Source organism: Rhinoderma darwinii, chromosome 11, assembly GCF_050947455.1.
Source record: "Rhinoderma darwinii isolate aRhiDar2 chromosome 11, aRhiDar2.hap1, whole genome shotgun sequence".
Taxonomy (NCBI): domain Eukaryota; kingdom Metazoa; phylum Chordata; class Amphibia; order Anura; family Rhinodermatidae; genus Rhinoderma; species Rhinoderma darwinii.
In genome coordinates, this window is record NC_134697.1 from 84755211 (window position 1) to 84778421 (window position 23211).

General features: G+C 43.7%; 1 protein-coding gene across 1 annotated transcript in view; it reads left to right on the forward strand.

The window, feature by feature from the left end:
- Positions 1–20444, forward strand: part of CLCF1 (cardiotrophin like cytokine factor 1) — a 44234-nt gene extending 23790 nt beyond the window's left edge. The window contains exon 3 of the mRNA XM_075842882.1: positions 19136–20444. Within this exon, the coding sequence (XP_075698997.1) occupies positions 19136–19627 (492 nt within the window). The 3' untranslated portion in view covers positions 19628–20444. The remainder of the gene's footprint in view (positions 1–19135) is intronic.
- The last annotated feature ends 2767 nt before the right edge of the window (positions 20445–23211 follow it).

Genomic DNA, 23211 nt, shown 5'->3' on the forward strand with positions numbered 1-23211 from the left:
ACACATACAGTATTGTACATTACATATAAGACGCTCTTATGAGGCATCTCTGACATTGGTCCTTTCTCTATGTCTAGGGCATATGTTCTCTGTTGTATTTCAAACACAAGATACTCGTGGTAATATCATATTTTTCTATACTACCCACACTAGGTATTTTAGATCCTTATATATTTTTAATCTGTGTCATGTAATATTTTATGTTCAATTTAAATAAAGTTTTGTATCTATCTACATTACTAGTGGTGTTTTGACACCATTGTCCTCTAATTTTTGCTTATGCTATTGGAGTTATGCCACACTATAACAATACATTGAAGGTGCCTTGACACTGTGTCAGGGGTACCTAACTTGTGATTTGACCTGCGAGTACGTATTTATAAAAATGGTAAGGATATGCTGGGAGTTTACACTTCCCAAAAATAAATCATACCACCCATCATCTCACTAGAGATTATACAGTGACTACAGTACTGATTAGAGGCAGAATAAACATTTACATTAAGTGACTCAACGGTGACGTCTTTTCAGATTCTAGTTGTTATTTTTCTCTTTTCTCCATTCGGTCCAGACCTCTATGATGACTTCTCCCAGCCAGAGCCCATTTCTACAGTTTTCTGCTCAGATGACTTCAGCTTCTTGCTTTTCAAACATTTCTGCACCTGTAAACGAAGATAAAATTCTCATGGTGCCACACTCTATGCTCCTAAATATAATAGCACCATACACTGCACCTCTAATTATAATGGCACAATACACTGTGTCCCCGATTATAATAGCACCATACATGGTGTCCCTGTTTATAATAGCACCATACACTGTGTCCCACACACACACACACAGTGCTCCCTGTAGATAGCGCCCCCATAGATCCCCCTGTAGATAGTGCCCCATAGAGCCCCCTGTAAATAGTGCCCCCATAGATCCCCCTGTAGATAGCACCCACATATAGCCCCCTGTAGATAGTGCCCTACATAGAGCCCGCTGTAGATAGCGCTCTACATATAGCCCCCCTGTAGATAGCGCTCTACATATAGCCCCACCTGTAGATAGTGCCCCACATATATCTCCCCCTGTAGATTGTGCCCCACATATAGCACCCCTTGTAGATAGTGGCCTACATACAGAGCCCCCTGTAGATAGCACTCTACATATAGCCCGCCGTAGATAGCTCTCTACATATAGCCCCCCTGTAGATAGTGCCCCCCATAGAACCCCCTGTAGATTGTACCCGAATACAGCCCCCTGTAGATAGTGCCCCACATATAGCCCCCTGTAGATAGCGCTCTACATATGGAACCGCCTGTAGATAGCGCTCTACATATAGCCCCACTGTAGATAGTGCCCCACATATAGCTCCCCCTGTAGATAGTGCCCCACATATATCCTACTGTAGATAACGCTCTACATATAGCCCCCCCTGTAGATAGCTCTCTACATATAGCCCCGCTGTATAGTGCCACACATATAGCCCCCGGTAGATAGTCTACTACATATAGCCCCTCTGTAGATAGTGTCCCACATATAGCCTCCCCTGTAGATTGTGCCCCACATATAGCTCCCCTCCGGTAGATAATGCCACTCACACTTTTAAGTGGAAAAAAAACTACTTTACATACTCACCTTGATCCCGTCCCAGCACCGTCCTGGGTCAATGCAGGCCTGCTCTCTTCTGAGCATGTCTGCTGGGGCTGAACGACACAAGCGGCGCGGACGTCATCGCACCGCTTGCGTCATAGAAAGGCGCTGATTGGCAGGGCAGAATGACTTGCCCCGCTAATCAGCGCCTTTCAACAACGGAAGCGCTAGCGTAGTTGAAAGGCGCTGATTGGTGGAGCAAGTCATTCTGCCCTGCCAATCAGCGTCATTGTTAGGCATGTAATTGTATCTGCGCTTATGCATGTAATTGTATCTGCGTCCTATAGATACAGGTACAATTAGTGCAAGAGGGCTTGGCTGCAGCTGGTTTCAGTTGCGCCGCGGCCACGCCACACATGACGGCATGCAGCCTCTCTGAGGGGGCGGCGGCGCAACTGAAATCAGCTACCGCCACCCCCTCCTGCATGGCGGCAGTCGCAGTGGGCCCCACCATCTCAGCGGGCCCGGGGCCACTGCTACTGGTGATAACGCTTATCGCTAGAGTAGAATGTCTAACAAATTTCTGGCAGTCAAAAATTAAATTTTCACCCACTGACTGTCACAATAAACAGGGGAGATGCTGGGGATTAAAAAAACACACTGCAGGTCAATTTATGTATGTTTTTCGGTGGGTTTTTTATGCAGCGTGTGGATGAGGTTTGATCAAATCTAATCCACTTTGCTGCTATTGAATTATACTGCAGATTTTTCGCAATTAAATTCGCAGTGCTACCCCATTAACATTCCCTCCCTGCCCCCCACATGAACACTGGGGCCCATTCCCCCTATTATTAATCAGGTCACAGGTCACGTCGGCGGGGGATTCGGCTTTAAGAGGTGCCCCTGACGTCTCTGTCCATATATGGATAGTGATGTCAGGGGCTTCTCCTGGATCGGGATCCCCGGCAACGGGGGGTGGTGCTCTGTGGCGCTACCTACATCAAGAAATCTCCACCTCCTTCGCACTGAGAGGAGGAGGCGGAGGAAAAAGCGAGCGTCAGAAAACACAACTGTCACTTGGATCAAATCCAAGTGACGGCCGTGTTTTACACGGCCCCATAGAGTTCTATGGGAGCCGGGTGGTCGTGAGAATGGCCCAAAATAGGGCTTGTTCCAAAAAAAAAAAATGCAGTGTGAATAGCCCTATTTGGGGTCTATTGTTTTTACTGCGGCCGACTATCCCTGCTGTGTGAATCTAAGACACTCCCACTGTTCTCGGATTGGCCACAGCTGCTCCCAAGTGGCTTACGGTCTGAGGAGTGCTGGTGAAGCGCACCCTCCCCCCCCTGTGAGTGACTTGACCACTGGTCGGTCAGGTCAGAAAGTTACATTTTTAAGAAAGAAGAAAAAAACTATCCTGCAGCCGCCACCCCCTACTTTCTGGTCGCCCTAGGAACTGCACCCCCAGTACCTAGTGGCAAATACGGCCCTGACCATAAACAATCGTTTCCAACTACTCCTACAAAAAAGTAAAATCTATATTAGTTAAAGGGATTTTCCCGTAATGATTATTTATCACCTACCCACAGGATAGGTGATAAATATCTGATCGTGGGGGTCCGACCACTGGGACCACACCAATCCCGAGAACGGGCTTACCCTGTCGTTCCTGGGAGCCCCAAATGAATGGAGCGGTACCAAGGACGGGCTGGTGTACAGTGAGGTCATTGGCTGTCACCCCCAATTTTTTTTAAAGGGGTTTGCACAAAAATCATAATTTATCACCAATTTGCTTATCGCTAGGGGCCCCACCGCTGGGACCCCCACCGATCATGAGACCGAAGGTCCTGAACTCCCAGATCTTCCTCACTGCTTGACCGCAGTGAGGAGGACACTGAATGGAGCGGCGGTCGAGGTTGCGCACTGCCACTCCATCCATTGTCTATGGGAATGACAGAAACAGCCGATTACAGAGCCTGGCTCTTTCCGTCATTCTCAGAGTCTGTAAATGGAGCGGCGGGAGCTTGAGGGGATGCAGCGAGGAGCATCTGGGGGCTGGGGGTTTAGAACACTTGTTCTCACGATGGGTGGGGTCCCAGTGGTGGGGTCGCCTGCGATCAGAAAATTATCACCCTATCGTAGGGATAGGTGATAATTTATGATTTTGGGAAAACACCTTTTAATTATAGCTGCGGACTGGGTGTCTGATCAAGCTTATGTGTAAGCGGCTGCTAATACTCATAGAGATGCTAAGGGGAAGAAGTGGGATGAAGTTTGTTGTTTGATTATATAAAGGCAGCAATCAATGGGCAAATAGGAAGCAGTGCCCAGAATGGAAGAGTCTGCGCATCAGCCCAGCATTGGTTACTCCACTCTTTGGTGCATTCGGGTGGAGTCGCATCGGTTGATTTCTCAGACCTCACTCTCTTTATTACTGTCTACAGTAAACCAACACCCCCAGTAGCTGCAGAGAAATTAAGTTCTGGTCTCATCTGTGTCTGTGCGTCTGTCGCAGTTTCCATCAAATTTGCCGGGAAAAATAATGTTACATGTTGCACCACGCTCTAGCCCGTGTGTCCTAGCTTTCAGTGGCATTTGTGCGGCATGTGTTCTATGTGTGAGTGGCATGTATCCCAGGTTATTAATGTGTACAGTGAATGTGCTGGCCAAAATTTTTGAACTGACACAAATTTTGGTTTTCACAAAGTTTGCTACTTCAGTTTTTATAGTGGCAATTTGCATTAACTCTAGATTGTTATGAAGAGTGATCAGATGAATTGCAATTAATAGAAAAGTCATTCCTTGCCATGAAAATTATCTTAACACTTTCTCTTGAGCTAATGAGAAGATCACTGAAATGATATTAGCAGGTCATTTTGTGGCAGGAATGAAATGCAGTGGAAATGGGCTTTTTATGGTTAACAAAGACAAGGCAGCTCATATCACTCTGTCATGCTGATTAAATTATAAGTGCAGACTGGTTGGTTTAAAAGGGGGATGGTTCTTGAAATCATTGTCTTCTTCTGTTAACCATGGTTACCTCCAAGGAAACATGTACTTCAGTATACCATAAAAACTTCTGACTAAAAGATCAAAAAACACTGAAGCAGCAAACTTTCTGAAAAACAAAATTTGTGTCAGTCTTAAAACTGTGCTCAGATATGTCATCTATAGTGGCCCGGCTCCAACAAGTGTTACAGAGAGCTGGTTTAGAAGTAATCCATTAATAAAATCTAGAGAATCTGAGTAGTTCAACATCTGGCGAAATGCATTTCTCCTTTAAAATGAGGCCTTGCCTTGTGAACCTGCACTCGTAAAAGGCTTTCAAGACTAGAGACACAAGGAGGAGATCCTGGAGATAGAACCCATATATTCCTGACTTCTAATTTAACAGCAGAGAACTTTACCAGAGCTTTACCAGAACTTTACCAGAGCTGGCTGCAAATTCTTCCAAAGATGACATGTTCTTATTCCTGCTGGACGTGACAATTACATTTGGTCTTATGGGGACAATAAGAAAGTCTAGAGACCAACCTGAGCTGGTGGTGTAGTACATAAGCAGTGTCTAACCAGTGAGTGTCTTCTCTGCAGACCCTGGTTCAAGTCGTGGTGTTGTCTGAAAGGATACCTTACTGGATGGTGTTTATAGTGGTGTGGAGGCAGTGTAATAAATATGTTGCTACAGAAGAAAGTTACTTATAGTAAGAATGTTACTTATACAGCTGTATATATAGTAGATCATTGCAATTTTCAGCAATATACTCACCACTCAAACAGTTATCATAATCCATCACTCCATAGGTGGCACTTAGGGAAAGGGGCAAGCTGCCCAAGGTCACCAGGAGAACAACATGGGTATTAGAACCCACGCTGTATAGAAGTGATCCCTGCGCTCAACTCAGATCACACCAGCTAGCACCGGAACATATGTATCACCTCTTTAAAATAAGGGGTAATTGGACTTTCAATAAGAGAAACTTCAGATAACATTAGAGCATGACAGCACAGTGGCTTGGGGCTTAAGTGCTTTCAAGGCAGGAGACACAAGCAGGAGATCCTGGGGATAGAACCTGCATGTCCCTGTCTCTTCTAATTTATCAACAGAGAACTTTACCAGTGCGCTACCTTTGCTGCTTAGAGCCAGCTGCAAATTCTTCCAGAAATGACATGTTCTTTTTCCTGCTGGAAGTGATGATTACATTTGGTCTCATGGTAATAATAAGAAAAGTCAGAGATCAACCTGTGCTGGTGGCACTGTGCGTGATCAGTGTCTAACCAGTGAGTGCCTTGTGTGGACCCTGGTTCAAGTCCTGATATGTGACTTTGTCCAACAGATACCTTGCAGAGTAATGAGAAGATTGTGGCATTAGAAAGTTGCTTATGCAGCTGAACCATCTTAATCTTTTAGTACATTATTGCAGATTTCAGCAATATACTCATCAATCAAACAAGTGTCACATTTCATCACCACATATGTTGTGCTCTTTGGGAAAGGGGGAAGGATGTATTATGAGCACATAAGCTGTGAGCCAGCTGCTCAGTGGCTCAACCAGAACATATTCATCTCATAAAAAAGTATGGTAATCTGACATTCAACAGAAGTCACTTCTGACCATATCAGGGAACACCTCACTTTGTGAACCTGCACTGGTGAAATGCTTTCAAGACTGGAGGCGATCCTGGGGATAGAACCTGTATGTTCCTGACTCCTCAAATTTATTAGCAGAGAACTTCACCAGTGCGCTACCTCTGCTATCAAGAGCCAGTCACAAATTCTTCCAATGATGACATGTTCTTATTCCTGCTGGACGTGATGATTAAGTTTGGTCTTATGGGGACAATAAGAAAGTCCAAATATCAACCTGAGCTGGTGGCATGGTGCATGAGCAGTGTCTAATGAGTGAGTGTCTTCTGTGTGGTCTCTGGTTCAAATCTTGATGTGTGGCCTAGTCCAAAAATATTCCTTGCTTAGTGGAGGTAGTGCAATGAGAACATTGCTGCATAAGGAAGTTACTTATATGAAGAATGTTACTTGTACAGCAATCTCTTTTTCGAGACGGCTGTACTTAGCGAAAAATTTTCAACAGTATACTCATCACTCAACATCATAATCCCTAGGTGGTACCTCGGGAAAGGGGGAGCACCCCAAGGTCACCAGGAAGACAACATGGGGATTAGAACCCACATTGTATAGAGGTGATCCCTGCACTCAACTCAGATCACAGAAGCTGTGAGCCAGCTGAACAGCAAATACACAACAACACATTTATCACCTCTTTAAAAAAAAAAAAAAAAAGGGCAATCAGACTTTCAACAAGAGAAACATTAGATCACATTGGGGTGTGACAGTGCTGTGGCTGGGGGGCTTGGTGTTTAAGTGCTGAGTTCAAGAACACTGGAGTGTTATCCTGTGCACCTGGGTTCAAAGCTTGCTGCGTGCTGCTTGTGTGGCAGATGTCATTCTTCTTACTTATACAATCTTGCTGCCTGTGCTTAAAGGTGACAATATTTTTCCAACAATTTTGTCAAGCAGCTGACGCTCAACTGGACAATGCATTTCTCTTTTAAAATAATTCCTCACCTTGTGAACCTACACTGGGAAACAGAGAGGAGATCCTGGGGATAGAACCCACATGTTCCTGACTCCTCTATCAGCAGAGAACTTCACCAGTGTGCTACCTCTGCTTTCAAGAGCCAGCAGCAAATTCTTCCACTGATGACATGTTCTTATTCCTGCTGGAAGTGACGTTTGGTCTTATGGGGACAATAAGAAAGCACAGAGATCACCCTGAGCTGGTGGTATGGGGCTTAAGTAGTGCCCAGACTGGGAGTGTCTTCTGTGTAGACTCTGGTTCAAATCCTTGTGTGTCCTTGTCTAAAATTGTATGTATGTCAGGATGCATGTGGTATTGCTGTTTATGTATGTTGCTCTCTGGCTGTGGACTTTGGTCATGGGGGAGCTCTGTATGTTTATGGAGTGTGGCTTTGGACAATGTGTCCTATAGTAAACCTCCACAGTGAGATACTTGTCAGTATTCCTCTGATGAAAGGCTATGATGTGATCCAATGGGCACTTTCCACATGGGAGTGAGGACTAGGTATGTGGGGTTTCAACACAGTGGCCTGGAGGAAGTGCAATGAGATTATTGCTGCATAAGAAAGTTACTTATGTGGAGAAGGTTACTTATACAGCTGTCTTCTTTTTCAAGACAGCAGTATTTATATAGTAGATTATTGCAGATTTCAGCAATATACTCATCACTCAAACAGGTATCATAATCCATAGGTGGCACTTTGGGAAAGTGGGAAGCTGCCCAAGGTCACCAGGAGACAACATGGGGATTAGAACCTACACTGTACAGAAGTGATCCAGGTGCTCAACACAGATCACGCAAGCTGTGAGCCAGCTACACGACACATTTATTCACTTCTTTAAAATAAGGGGTAATCGTACTACCCAAACAAGAGAAACTTTAGATCACATTGGGGAAAAACAGCACGGCGGCTTGGGGCTTAAGAACTTTCAAGGCAGGAGACGATCCTGGGGAACCTGTATGTTCTTCACTCATATAATTTATCAGCAGAGAACTTTACCAGTGCGCTACCTCTACAGTCAAGAGTTGGCCATAAATTCTTCCAAAGATGACATGTTCTTATTCCTGCTGGAAGTGACATTTACATTTGGTCTTATAGGGTCAATAAGAAAGTCCAGAGATCAAGCTGGTGTTCTGGTGGATGAGCAGTGAGTGTCTTCTCTGCGGACCTTGGTTAAAATCCTGATGTGTGGCCATGTCCAAAAAGATGCTTTGCTGTGTGGAGGCAGAGTAATGAGAAGGTTGCTGCTTCCAGGAGGTTACTTATGCAGCTGAACCAGCTTACTTTTAACAGTACATTATTTCAGATTTCAGCAATATCCTCATACCTCAAAGAAGTATCACGTTTTGTAACCCCATAGGTGGTGCTCTTTTGGAAAGGGAGAAACTGAATTTTGAGCACATAAGCTGTGAGATAGCTGCTCAACCCAATCACATTTTTCACCTCATAAAAAATCCAACAGAAGTCACTTTTGACCACATCAGGGAATCCCTTACCTTGTGAGCCTACAAAGATGAAAGGCTTTCAAAGCTGGAGACACAAGGAGGAGACCCTGGGGGTAGTACCTGCATGTTCCTGACCCCTATAATCTATTGGCAGAGAACATTACCAGTGCGCTACCTCTGCTATCGAGAGCCAGCACCAAATTGCTCAATGGCGACACCCGAACACATTATTCACCTCATAAAAGAGCACGGTAATCTGACATTCAACAGAAGTCACTTTTGCCCGCATCTGGTGAAAGGGTTTCAAAGCTGGAGACACAAGGAGCAGAGCCTGGGGATAGAACCTGCATGTTCCTGACACATCTAAGTTAACATTTTAATATGAAATCGATCAGAAAGTGTACCATTAACCGTAACCTGCTGCTGGCATAGAGTATAAGCAAAACACGGCTGAGATGAAACTAGACGGGAAACCAAACTTCATAAGGGTAGCACACATAAATTCCCAGTTGACACGGTCGAAAGCCTTTTCGGCATCCGTATCAAGAAGAATCAATGGTACCCTACCTGGAATAAATCCAATTTGTTCAGGACCGATCAGCTATTTCAAGAACTCTGATATCCTGGCTGCCAAAAGCTTAGACCACCGTTTTCAATCAGTATTAAGAAGATAAATTGTCTGGTAACTAGAGCAAAGTTCTAGATTTTTCCCTTCTTTCGGGATAATGGAAATATAAGCCTCCAAAGCCTAAGTAGGCCAAAAAGCACCCACCATGAGGGAGTTACAAACCTTTGACATAATGGTTCCCAGATCTGTAGAGAATCTCTTGTAATAAGCAATCAGAAACCCATCTGGACCTGGGCTCTTACCCATTGGGATGGTAGAAAGCACTGTCAATGCCTCAGCATAGGTCACTGGGGCCGAAAGTTTGGTTCTAGCTTCCTCTGATAGAAAGGGGAGATTAACGGAGTCTAAAAAAGAAGTTATGCAGTCCTGTCTAAATAGGGATCCCTGCCATCAGGAGTCGTGTTGATATTATAAAGGTATTGGTAGTAGAAATTAAATTCTTTAGCAATACAGTCCGTGTCCGTCAACACCACCCAGAAGAGGACCTCACTGCATGGGCAAAAGACCTTTCTTTTTGCTTCTTAAGCAGTTATGATGATGTGATTTTGGATCCCCTGTCACCATGAACATAGTGCTTAGGGCATTTAATTTATGTAAATATATCATCTTTTACAGTGAGCAGGTCCTTCACCTCATGTCTGAGGAGTGAAAGGTCCTCTTGAGCATTTTGCAAAGTAGCATGTTTACTCAAGTTCTCAAGGGTAGATATCTGGAAAAGAATAGAAATAATACACTTCTCCCTCTGCTTCTTTGATCTAGAACAAAGTACCAGTACAGGTGAAACCCTTTAAAAGTGTCCCCATTTTGGAAACAACACCCCTCAGGGCATTTATCTTTATAAAGGGTAATTGAAGAAATTGAGTAACATATTTTGTGGCGTTTTCTCCTGAGTGTGGCAATACCCCATATGTAGCCATAAACTGCTGTTTGCGCACATGGCAGGGCTCACATTGGAAGGAGCGCCATTTGACTCTTGAAGCGCAGATTTTGCTGGATTGCTGTTCGGGTGCCATGTCACATTTGCAAAGTCTCTGAGGTACCAGAGTAGAGTGGAAAGTCCAGAGAAGTGACCCTATTTTGGAAACTACACCCCTTAAGGCATTTATCATTGGCCTGGACATATGACAGGGCTTCAGAGTGAAAGAGCGCAATTTGCATTTGAGGCCTATTTTAATGATTTTCAAACCATTGTTCCACAATTGCAGAGCTCTGAGGTTAAATAGTGAAACAAAATCCCAAGTATTGACCTCCATTTTGGAAACTACAGACCTTAAGGCATTTTAAGGGGTGTAGTGAGCATTTTGACCCCATGTCTTACTTCATTAGAAATTAATGTGCAGTGTATGGCGCAAAGTACAAATTGCACTTTTCCACTGATATGCCATTTTACTGCACAATATGTTGTGCCCAGTTTGTGCCACTGAAGACAAATACCTCATAAACTGCTAAGTGGGTTCCCCTGGTTATGGGAATGCCAGTGGCGTAACTACTGCTATAGCAGCCGTAGCGGCTGCTACGCCCCCCCCCCCCATGGCCGGAGGCTCCGCTAGCAGCTGCTATGGCTGCTACAGCGTGACGCAGCTGAAAGGGTTGTTCCTACAAAAGACAAATGCAACCGCTATCCACAGGATACGAATACGAAGCGGTAAACGGCTACTTAAATATGCAGCGCCAACGACTGGATGAACCAGACACCAGGAGGTACAAGCGCCTGATGAAGGTCTAATATACGACCGAAACGTCGCACTAAACATCTGGCATCAACTTTTGATAAAATAAAACCGAAAGATTTGTTAAAATCATCACCTTGTGTGCCGAATATTTCTTTACTATGTTAAGGATTTATGCACGGCCAAGACATGATCTCGATATGGGTGTAAACCAGGGTTGCCAACCTCCACTTCAGTAATTTCTGGACGACGGAGCTAAAAATCACGGACAGACCAACATTTTTACGAGCACATTACAAAATCATTGCCTGTGCAGTGTGCTAGGAGTGACTCACCAATCTCAGAATTTTTGAAAGAAAAAGTTCTTGCTGATGTAGACACTTTTGAACTTATATATGATTGTTACACACCTTGATCTATTATTCTTATAGTTTTTGTGTGTAAGGGCTCATTCAGATGAGCGTGTAACTCGTCCGTGTGACTGCCGTTAAAACAACGGCTGTCACACACTCATGTATTTCAATGGGGCCGTTCACACGACCGTTGTTTCAACATAGCGTGTGAAGGGTCCGTGGAAATATAGGACATGTCCTATTTTCTGTGTTTTCATGCATCCCTCCAAAGACTCTAGTCTATCAGGGATCCGTGATAACACGTCCCGCACGGGTGCTCCTCTGACGTGAAAAACTTCCGTTTTTCACATCTGTGGTTGCACACACTCGTCTGAATGTAGCCTAAGCCTCTACTTGGAAGACCATCAATATAACACTTAACCTTTAATCGAAAAAATACACATAAAACAGCTTTTATAGCCGGGTCACAAAAAATGAACACTTAATAAAAGAGGGCAGGGAACTTGATGAAGGGGATAGTATATCTGGTAGAAAGGGAAATCTCACCATATATATATATATCCCTCTTCTGAAAAGCCCTGCCTACGGCGGAACTGCTGACCCGATAAGGGCGATCACACTATCTGGAACCTCCTAGTTGCACCCTAATAGATTCCTATTAGAAGGGCATGGAACAAGGGAGATTCCACTCTGGAACCTTCTAACAAAAACCCCTCTTTCTATGTCCTCTTGCACGTGCCACTCAGGATGTTTTCCACGGCATCCGATAGTTGTCACGGATCCATTCACTTTAGTGGGTGAATCCGGTCCGTGAAAACGGGCGGCACACACTTTCTAATTACTTTTTATTAAAAAATATTTTTACTTTTTGAGATACAGCTGCTTTGTATTCTGTATACAGAGCAGCTGTATCTAGCGCTGAAACCTGTATCCGTCAGGTCAGCGGGTTCAGTGTCAGCGGGTCCTACATTTCTCTGACACGCAGGATCGAGCTGTTATATGTGATCGATAACAGGTGGATCCAGCGTGTCAGAGACATGTAGGACCCGCTGACACTGAACCCGCTGACCTGACGGATACAGGTTTCAGCGCTAGATACAGCTGCTCTGTGTACAGAATACAAAGCAGCTGTATCTCAAAAAGTAAAAACAATTTTTTAATAAAATGTAATTAGAAAGTTGCACCAACACACTAATACACGGTTTTATTGATTTTGTGTATATATATATATATATATATATATATATATATATATATATATATATATATATATATATAAAAAAAAAAGCTGTTTTATGTTTTCTTGTTTTTTAATTAATGGTGAAGTTTTATATCCATGGCCTTCCTGTGACTCTACCTGTTTAACCTGACCTTAATAGGGTTGACGTTCTATCTGCTGACGACCTATTAGTCAGTTCTCTGACAATAAGCCTCTGCTGGGATGCAAGTTTCAGGCGCAAATGTAAAATTTTATGCATTTTTTGATTTATTTTTTAAATTCAATTTGTCACAAATTACATAAAGGCGGCCATGGCTGTAAACAACATGTTAAAAGTTAAGACTTTCATTGCATTTTATTATCAGACCTGCCCAAAATTTTTTTTATACCACACTGTGTTTAATATTGAGCAGAACAAATGCAAATGAAGACGTCTAAAGATGTTTTATCTATTCCCTCACCAGTGCTTATGTAAACTGTCAAAATGTAGAAAAAAATGCTTGATAGTATTGGCAATGAGCTAGACAGCGCTGCTGAAGATGCGACCGCTGCAGAAGGCTGTGTATGTAATGTTCTGTATATATGTACGGTGTGCGTACCATGAGCGGACTTGGCTGCAGTCCACATTGTGTTTCCACATCATGAGGAGAATTGTACGGCTCTATGTATTTACTAAGGAAAAAGTATAAATATATTTAGTTAGGCTATTACAAACTTAGGCCTCATGCACATGACCATAGCCGTGTGCATGGTCCGTGATTACGGCACAGATGGCCCAAGGAGTGTCATCGACTGGCCATTGCGGATAGTATACGGTTGTGTGCATGAGGCCTTACAGTTAGGGCATGACCACACATGGCGGAATTCCTCCGCAACTGTCCGCATCAATGCCGCACAGAATCTGCGTTGCAGATTCTGCAGCGGATCTGCACAAAATGTGCAGAAAATTGATGCGGACTGGCCGCTGTGGACTGCAGGAAAAGTGCTTCTCTTCTCCCTATTCAGTGCAGGATAGAGAGAAGGGACAGCACTTTCCCTAGTGAAAGTCAAAGAAATTCATACTTACCGCCCGTTGTCTTGGTGACGCGTCCCTCTTTCGGCATCCGGCCCGACCTCCCTGGATGACGCTCCAGTCCATGTGACCGCTGCAGCCTGTGCTTGGCCTGTGATTGGCTGCAGCCGTCACTTACACTGAAACGTCATCCTGGGAGGCCGGACTGGAGACAGACGCAGGGAGTTCTCGGTAAGTATGAACTTATATTTTTTTTTACAGATACATGTATATTGAGATCGGTAGTCACTGTCCCGGGTGCAGAAACAGTTACTGCCGATCGCGTAACTCTTTCAGCACCCTGGACAGTGACTATTTACAGACGTCTCCTAGCAACGCTCCCGTCATTACGGGAGCCCCATTGACTTCCTCAGTCTGGCTGTAGACCTAGAAATACATAGGTCCAGCCAGAATGAAGAAATGTCATGGTAGTAAAAACAATACGCTCCGCAGCACACATAAGATCTGCGGACTTCATTGCGGAATTTTGACTCTCCATTGAAGTCAATGGAGAAATTCCGCCATGAGTCCGCAACCAGTCCGCCACTGCTCCGCAACAGACAGAGCATGCTGCGGACACCAAATTCCGCTCCGCAGCCTATGCTCCGCAGCGGAATTGTACGCATCGTGTAAACGAACACTGCTAAATTAAAGTGAAAGTCAATGGAGAAACGGCTCCGCTGCGGATTAACGCTGCGGAGTGTCCGCAGCGGAATTTAAGTGAAATTCCGCCATGTGTGAACCCGCCCTTAAATAGATTGAAAAAAGACACAGGTCTATCAAGTTCAACCTTCCTCTGATCAATTATACATCATTCATTGCTAGAGGCATACAAAGTTCCTGTTGTTCCATACTATGGAGCCATGGGCACTCCTTGTGCTGCATCATGGTGCCTCCATACCGCACTGTATTTAGGATATACTACCCCTATTACTCCATCCCGACCTCGGAATAGGGAATTCTTGAGGTATCCAAAGGGCCACAGACAGAGAGCATATGACTGACAATACGAGTAAATTGTTAATCATGGCTGCAGTGGACCATAACCAGTAGGTAACCTTACTGAAAGCAGTCTACGGAAACCAGGGGCGTAACTAGGAAACAGTGGGCCCCATAGAAAACTTTTGACTGTTTGCCCCCTCCCCTGGGTGCCACACTCAGCCCCCCCTTGTAGATAGTGCCCCGCTGTAGATAGTGTCATAAAGCCCCCCATAGATTGTGCCACACAGCCCCCCCTGTAGACAGTGTCACACCCCCCTTGTAGATAATGCCACCCTTCCCCCTGTAGATAGTGCCATACAGCCCCCCTGTAGATAGTGCCCCCCTATAGATAGCACCCCCACCTCCACTTTGTAGATAGTGCCATACAGCGCCCCTGTGGATAGTTCCATACGGACCCCCTTGTTGATAGCACCTCCACCTCCCCCTTGTAGATAGTGCCACACAGCCCCCCTTGTAGATATGCCCTCCACCTCCCCTTGTAGATAATGCCATACAGCCCCCCTGTAGATAACACCCTCCACCGCCACTTGTAGATAGTGCCATACAGCCCCGTGTAGATAGTGCCCTCCACCTCCCCCTGTAGATAGGGCCATATATTTCCCCAAACAAACAAAAAAATTATACTCACCTAGACCCTGTTCCCTTGACGAGGGAAGCTGCTCCTCAACGCAGACGGGATTCTTGCTTAGGATGGCGTGATCCAGTGACGTCATCACGCCGGCCTGCGCAGGGATGCCTGCGCTTGCAGGCCGGAAGTGGCCTGTAGCCTAGTAAATGGCAGAGCAGGGAGACAACTCACTGCTCTGCTATAGTGTAGAATGGTATCTGCATTCTAAGGATGCAGATACTATTGAATGTGGCGTCGCTACCGCTGCAGCAGCCATAATGGCTGCCAGCGGCGGCACCGGGTATTGGATGGCCCGTGCGGTAAGCATGGGCCACCTCATACCACAGGCCCCGTAGCAGCCGCTATGGCTGCTGCAGCGGTAGCTGTGCCACTGATGGAAACACTTGCAATACACTTCATTGATTTAAAACTTTGCAACAAAATGTTGTACTTTTTTGTATTTTACAGTTTTGATAAATACGGTGTGTTTTCTGACAAAACTTGACCATGCCTCAGACACAAGAAGAAAGGTCGCAACATCTACTATTTTTGCCTAATTTACGTTAATACATTTACTGGAATTTTTTTTAATATACACATTCTCAATGTTTTTGCAACTACCACAGTTGCTACAAAAGCCATGTGCTTATACCAATACAATGATGAAAAGGTCCGCATGGCAAGGGCCGTCATACTATTCATGATAGAGTTGATAAATGCCAGACTATGGCCGCAGATTGTTGAATTCATAGTCCAGTCTTGTGTTTATTTAGTGCTATAACATCACGTGTCAGAGATTTATTGATCACTTTTATCAGAAGTTCTTCATTTGCTTAAAATCTTCTTTTTTCTATATGATATGTTACTTAGAGCCTCAGATGCAGATGTGAACAGAGCCTAATGCAGATTCCGTCATCTCTGCATGACAAAACAGCGCAGTATGACGCATTATTTTGTCCGACAAAATGCCAGAAACTGGACGGAACCCATTAAAGTCAATGAGTTGCAGCGGACGATGTTGGTTTTCATCATGCAACGGATCTGGCACGTCTGTTTTCCTTGTTGGTCTGCTGCTATGACGGAGCAGAGCAATGGAAAATAGAGCATTGATGTGAACATAGCCCTTACCGATATACTGCGGCATTTTAACTGCCACAGATGACCTGGGTAGACTGGTTTCTCAAAACTCAAACATTCTGATTTCAACAACATTGTCTCAGACTTCTAAAAAGGTGGGTTATGTCAAGAAAATATAAAAAGTGTGGGTGCAAATAATGGTGAGCCAAAGCATGGCTCCATAATGGACTCAATTTGTCACGAAATTGGAGGCACAGGCATTCAGAAGGTGGTACCGATGGTTAAACAATGACCACACCTCACCATGCCAATTGTTGAACCTCTCAAAACTAAAAACCCTAAAAAAAAATAGGCTTTTAAAGAGAAGGGCAAGTATACACAGAATATAGTGGAATTCAAAAGCGGAGACAGAAAAATCTGGTCTAGATAGGGGAAGATCTTCTCAAAGAAGTTTCACTGTATATAGTTTTGTTTTTGGATTGTGAGCCTATTTTAAGACCCGTTGTGAGTTTTTTGTAAATTTCTCGGAACTGCTTACTAGTTAGTCTCAGAATGGAAAGTAAACTTTGGGGCCCATAAATGGTACCATGCCCAGGGCCTAACAGAGCCGTAATTTTGCACTTAAAACCACAAGTGAAGTTGCCAGCACGAGACTTCGATTTGTACTCACGGCAAACCAGTGCGGTCTGTGTGATGAGACTGATCCTGGTGTTTATTTGTTTCAGGAATTTCAGTGCATAAACATGAAATCTCGGTGTGTAGGTCTACATATACTTTGTGTGTACACGCAGATACACTTACACAACTACACACTCCCCCGAGGCAACAATCAGCCATTGTGTATACACAGGGTAGGCGCAAGGTGTTATTGGATCCATGTATCTATACGGTCGCTGACATAAACACTCACTTCTGTATATACACACACATTCACAAATAATTATCTCTACAAGGTCGCCCCCCCCTTCTCATTTTCTTCTCCCCCTCTGCATCTCTCTTTACATTACCAAGAACGCACCATGATTCCCCTGAGGCTCGATTGCGGAATGAGTGGCTCTAAGTGGTATATACATTGCCAGCTAATTATATAACATGCAAATAAACAAGCCGTCAGCGGTATCTTACATAAGAAGACAGAACGAGACAGGTATCACCTTCCTGGTTGATAGGTATGTATGTGTGGGGAGCACGAGACATGACTTCATTCTCTCTGAGATTGCATCGAAACTGAGAAGAACACAGTCCCTAGAAATTATAATAAAATATAGTAACCGTTAATTTTGGAGATAGTATCACACATGACAGACTAAGATACACCAGATGTACCTGGTACAATTTTTAAATGTATCACGTTTTGTGTCTTGTATTCATCTTGAGTTCAATGTATAAAGTTAAAGGGGTTGTCCACGCACAGACAACGGATGACCTATCCACAGGAATGATCATCAGTATATGATCGGTGGGGGTCCGACACCCGGAACCCGCACTCGTCAGCTTCTCCGGATGTCCATGCCGGAAGCAGATGGCACCGGTCACAGAATAGCGGCTGAGCTGCAGTTCTGCTCCTCATCAAGTGGATAGGAGCAGAGTTGTTGTACTGCAGAACGGTCACTATTCAGTGTGCGGAGCCTTCTGCTTCCGGATCCAAATACTGCATACTCTGCATAAGATCCGGCACCCGGAGGCAGCTTGAGCAGCTGATCGGTTCGGGGTCCGGGTGTCGGACCACCATGATCATATACTGATAACCTATTCCGTGGATAGGTCATCAGTTGTCCGTGCCAGGACAACCCCTTTAAGTTCAGAATGTGTATGGTTTCCAGTTACTGAGCAGTGCAATGCAATACGAAAAATACAATTTGCAAACATAATTGTGTCATGGACATGTAAAAATGTTGGGTCTGAAGTCATGGCTGACTAAATTTCAACTTCTTATGTGTATTGGTACTTATATGCTGGATACATCCAGGGCCGGTCTTAGGTTGGTTAGTACCCTGTGCATTAACTTCTATTGATACCTTATGGTTTACCATAGCGTGTCCAAATCCTGCAATGACAAGGTGCCGAAAAAACAGTGCCCTCAGAAGCCCTAATAACGCACAATAAACCAAGGAGTGAAGTTGCATCCTGTGTAGTTGCCTTTCCATCAGTTTGGGCTACAAGTGTGGGATCAGTAGCACAAGATTTGGTTGTCCAGACCATAAGTAGTGACAGGTGAGGCCTCCTGTGCCACCCCTCAGGCTGGCCCAGCATACATCTATATATTGCAGGTAATGTAATTCTGGGATTTCTGTATAACCAGAAAGCTGTATGCAGTGTCCATATAGATGGTCTCGTGTGTCAAAACTGCCTCGAGGAAAGAGTGATCTTGTTGTCCATATCAATCAGAGCCCACATTTACTGGTTTCCATTGCAGTTTATATGCAATATATTTTCCAAGCCCCCCTCTCAGATAGCACATGATTTACCATCCTTGATGTCCTACAATGGTGGTCCCCCAAACATGAAGACATGTAACCCGAGCTCACGTACCCTGTAGAATTCAAGGAGCATGCAAGAAGCGAAAAAACCAAATACTTTGTATGTGCCGTTATTGCAGTGGTTTCAGACATTAACGGAACTGTCTACTCTAGACAAGTCTTGTCCCTGATAATCTGACCATGGAGTGGTCCAATTGCTGGGTTACCCCAGTAATGAACTTATTACTCACCTATTGGAATATGGATTTTTTTTTTAAATAGTTACGTAGCTCAGTAAGCTCATGTTAGCCAGTGTTGATCCAGAAAAGGGCAGAATCAAAACCCATGTAAAATATATTGTCATTGTGTGTCAAAATAACAGATTTACAATTCGCAGTGTGGTCTTGGTCTTCCATATTTTATATATGTGTTTTCTTTATTCTTTCTTCAGCTAAATTACCTTGGCCCGCCTTTCAACGAACCGGACTTCAACCCTCCACGTGCCATAGGACCAGAGTCTATTCCTAGTGCCTCCGTGGACCTTCATATGTGGCGGAATCTGAATGACAGTCTGCGATTGGCAGAAAACCACCGGGCGTACAGTGTTCTCCTTTGCTACTTGCGTTCCATCGATAGTGAAGTGGCGCGAACTGAGCTACGAAGAAGCTTGGGTCGCTTCTGCACCAGCTTACAGGGTCTAGTTGTTAGCATTGCTGGGGTAATGTCTTCACTGGGCTACAACCCCCCACCTGAACTGGCAAATTCCTTTTCCCCTGCAGGTTTAGGATTTGGGAAGGGTAATGACTTTTTACGCAAGATGGAGGACTTTTGGCTACTCAAAGAGCTGCAGATCTGGCTTTGGAGGTCAGCAAAGGACTTTAACCGATTGAAAAGAAAAGTACCAGCAGTTGTGTCCTTCCGAATGGACTCCCGTGGCTTTTGAAGATATGGGGCCGATGGAACACAAGCATTGTATGAACTAATGGTTTGATTGGTGGAAGAGGGAAGTGTAACTCACAAGCACAATAATATACTCTCTGATAAGTTCAAAGACATGGTCCTGGTTAATGAGACCCAAGATGGAAAGAGGAATATTTATCCACCAAACACAGCAAGAGGTAGAAAATGAAGTCATGGCCATACAAAAATCAAAGAAAAAATTCCCAGAAGCCTAAATGTTTTCATTTTAACAACTAAAAATGGGGAAAATAGGCAAACATAGGGGAAAGATGTTCACCAACGTGGCAGTAGCCTTAGCAATTACACGATAAAGAGAAACAATGGCGCAGAAGACGGATGGTAAAGTCATGCACCTGTGCACATTCCTAGATTATTTATGGTTAAAGAGCTTTATCAACCACTCTTTTATTAGATAGCTTTATTATTAAGACAGATTTTGGGGTTTGGTATCCCCATTTTATTTTTGAACATTTTTATGGTGATGTTTTATGAAAAGAGCTATGATCCAATATGACCTTGGTCTATAAAGAATCTTTGCAGATATTTTATTATAGGCTACCAAGACATAAGTAGTTCTTCCATTACGGGTTTGTTCAAACAAACCAAGAAGATAGATCTTCTTTAGATTGCCTATTAGCAATGCTCTTCACCACACACGTCAACCAAAAAAGTATTGACAGCCAAAGCAGGTTGATATGGTGTGTAAAATTAAAAATAAGTGAACTTTTTAATAAAAACATATAAAATGGATTTGGACAGATTTGACATGTTGTTACATTGCTCCTCCTCTTCAACTATGGGATCCCTTTGTAATGCCTGAAGGTGCTATATATATATGTTAGACATTATAAAAATAAGCATCACGTGGCACCCGTATAATTAAACTGGTTGTCTGTGTAAAGTATGGACATGCCAGATTCTCCAGAGATAGAAATTATGGCTCTCAAGCCGGAGACCCCTCCCCCATTATATCAAGAAACATGGTCTTTAAAGGTGCAATAAGAGCGGTCTCGGCTCAAAAATATATTTTTGCCACCTTTGCATAAAAGCCACCATCGTTCAGAAAGTCTACCAACCTGATCATACAAAACCATTCAAAGATATTCTTCTATGATCATAAATGGGAAGCTCTCTGGTAAATATTGTAAAATGCTGGAAGAGATAACAATTAGTGGCAATTCTTTAAGATTTGTAACAATCCCCAAAAAAATTTCACCATAGATACACTAGATATTACTCCAACTGGTTGTTTTTGTTTAGTTTATGCAAATTACGGCTCCGTCTTAAACTGGCCGTACACATAAGATGAAAGTCGTCCTATATGGTTCGATTTTGACCATTTCGGCCGACCATCATTTTTATGATTGCACGTAAACGATTGCTTGCAATGACCAATGGCGGACATACTTCTGCCAAAAAAGTGATCTGTGATGTTGGATTTTTTTCAGTTATCGGCTGATCTAGGCATGTATGGCATTATCAGGCAATTAGTGATGATCATTCTCTTGTTTTACCCGTGTTTTTACATGATCTGCCAGTTTAGTCTTGCGTGTTGATTGTCAGATCGTTCGTATGTACAATTTCACATATGATTGATCAGCCACGAGTTTTAGGCCGCCTTAAAGGGGACCTGTCCCCTGCCCATAAAAACTGCAGTGTATACCTCAGTTAGATTGCAGGCACCTCACAGATTATTCCGCTTTTTATTTTTTTCTTCTAGCCCCCACCGTTCCTGAGATATCGGGGCTGTTCATTCTGGTGTCCAATGTGGAAATGAGGCTTTTGGCTGTCAAGTGGGCGGTTACTCCTTTTCAAGTGACAGGTGTTACCGCCCACTTGACAGTCAAAGGTCTTATTTGAATATTGGGCACCAAAACGAACGGCCCCGATATCTCAGCAACGGTGGGGTCTAGAAGAAAAAAAATAAAAAGCAGCAGAATCGGTGATGTGCCTGCAATCTAACTATGATGTCAGCTGAAGTTTTTTAGGCAGGTGCAGGTTCTCTTTACACAAATTCTATTGGAAGCTCCTTTAGTGAATTATTTTTTTACATTTCTTATACCTGTGCCCAGTTATCAACTGAAGATACAGGCCTCCTGTGAAAACAATTTGTCTGTGTCCTCATGACAACACTTCTGACTCCTGTGCCCTTTCGGCTAATGGTGATCTTTTGAAAAACTACTAAGCCTCATAACAACCGATCAGAATCCAGATTTAATCATGCTACTAAAATAATCTGATTGGTTGCCATGAGGCACATTGTCCCATAAAAACACTAATACTCATAACGACGGGTATTTTTTTAATCAAGCAGAAATCGGGTAAGTAAATTAAAGGGGTTATGTGGGAACCAAAAATGATTAGCAGTATGCTCACTGCAGGAACGGAGTACACTCGCTAATATACTTGCCGGTCCCCGTCGTGCTGATTCTGAGATTTTCATAGCGCTGCCGGGGGACCAGAACTCTAGTTGCACAGCCTTCTTTGATGACAATATGACTCTTCGTCATGTGACCGCCCCAGCTGTACTCTATGTAATCGATGAACTGCTACTGCTTGTACATAGAGTACAGCGGGGCCGCTCACATGACGAAGAGTCGTATCTTCATCAAAGAAGACTGTGCAAATATACTTCCGGTCCCCCGGCAGCGCTATAAAAATCTATGAAAATCTCAGATTCAGCGCGACGGGGGACCGGAATGTATAGTAGCGAGTGTACTGCAATGGATATACTGCTGATAATTTTTGGTCCCCATATAAATCTTTTAAACTCACCACAAACATAGTGAAGAGGAGGAGAATGATAAGACAAACGGATAATTCATAGACTTTATGGATGCAAACTTCAGTTCAATTTATTTTGTTCAGTCTATGGAATTTTGACCTTTGTAAGCATAATTCCACCAAAAAGCGTAATCACCTTTTGTTGTTACTGCTCTGTCATATATTTTGATTTCCATAGTAGCTATTGAGCAAGGGTTCATCGTTTCTGCTTGGAATGTAGTCCTTGAAAAATGTGTCCCACCAAATAGCACCAGAGTATGAATATCCGGTTTTCTTCGTAGCTGGAGTGTTGGGTCCATGCACCCAAACTGTAGGTCCCAATGACACCACGTCAAAATATGTTCCATATGGATACAAGTCATAAGATCAATCAGATTGAAAAACTTGTGCAAGGGACGGTTACATTTGTAGAGAGAGTAGTCCTCGTTCAACCTCATACTTCCGGTTATGAAATACTGCTGTTTAGTTGTATGTTTCAGAAGTATAAAATGATCATGCTGGTTCTCGGTATATGCAGGTATCTGTGTGGAAACACCACAATTGTAGCATTAGTTGCAGGTTCACATTCGGTGTACAGATAGGTATGACTGCAACTGTTACTCACCCTCTTAAAGTGGACCTGTCACCTCTCCTGACCGGTTTGTTTTAATAAATACTTGTATTTCCAGTGAAATAACAATTCTGGAACATATTTTTTTAGAACTCTATGATGTACCGTTCCTCTGTTATTCCCAGGAACATATGAATAAATTGACAACTGGGTGTCACCATTCCCCTAGTCAA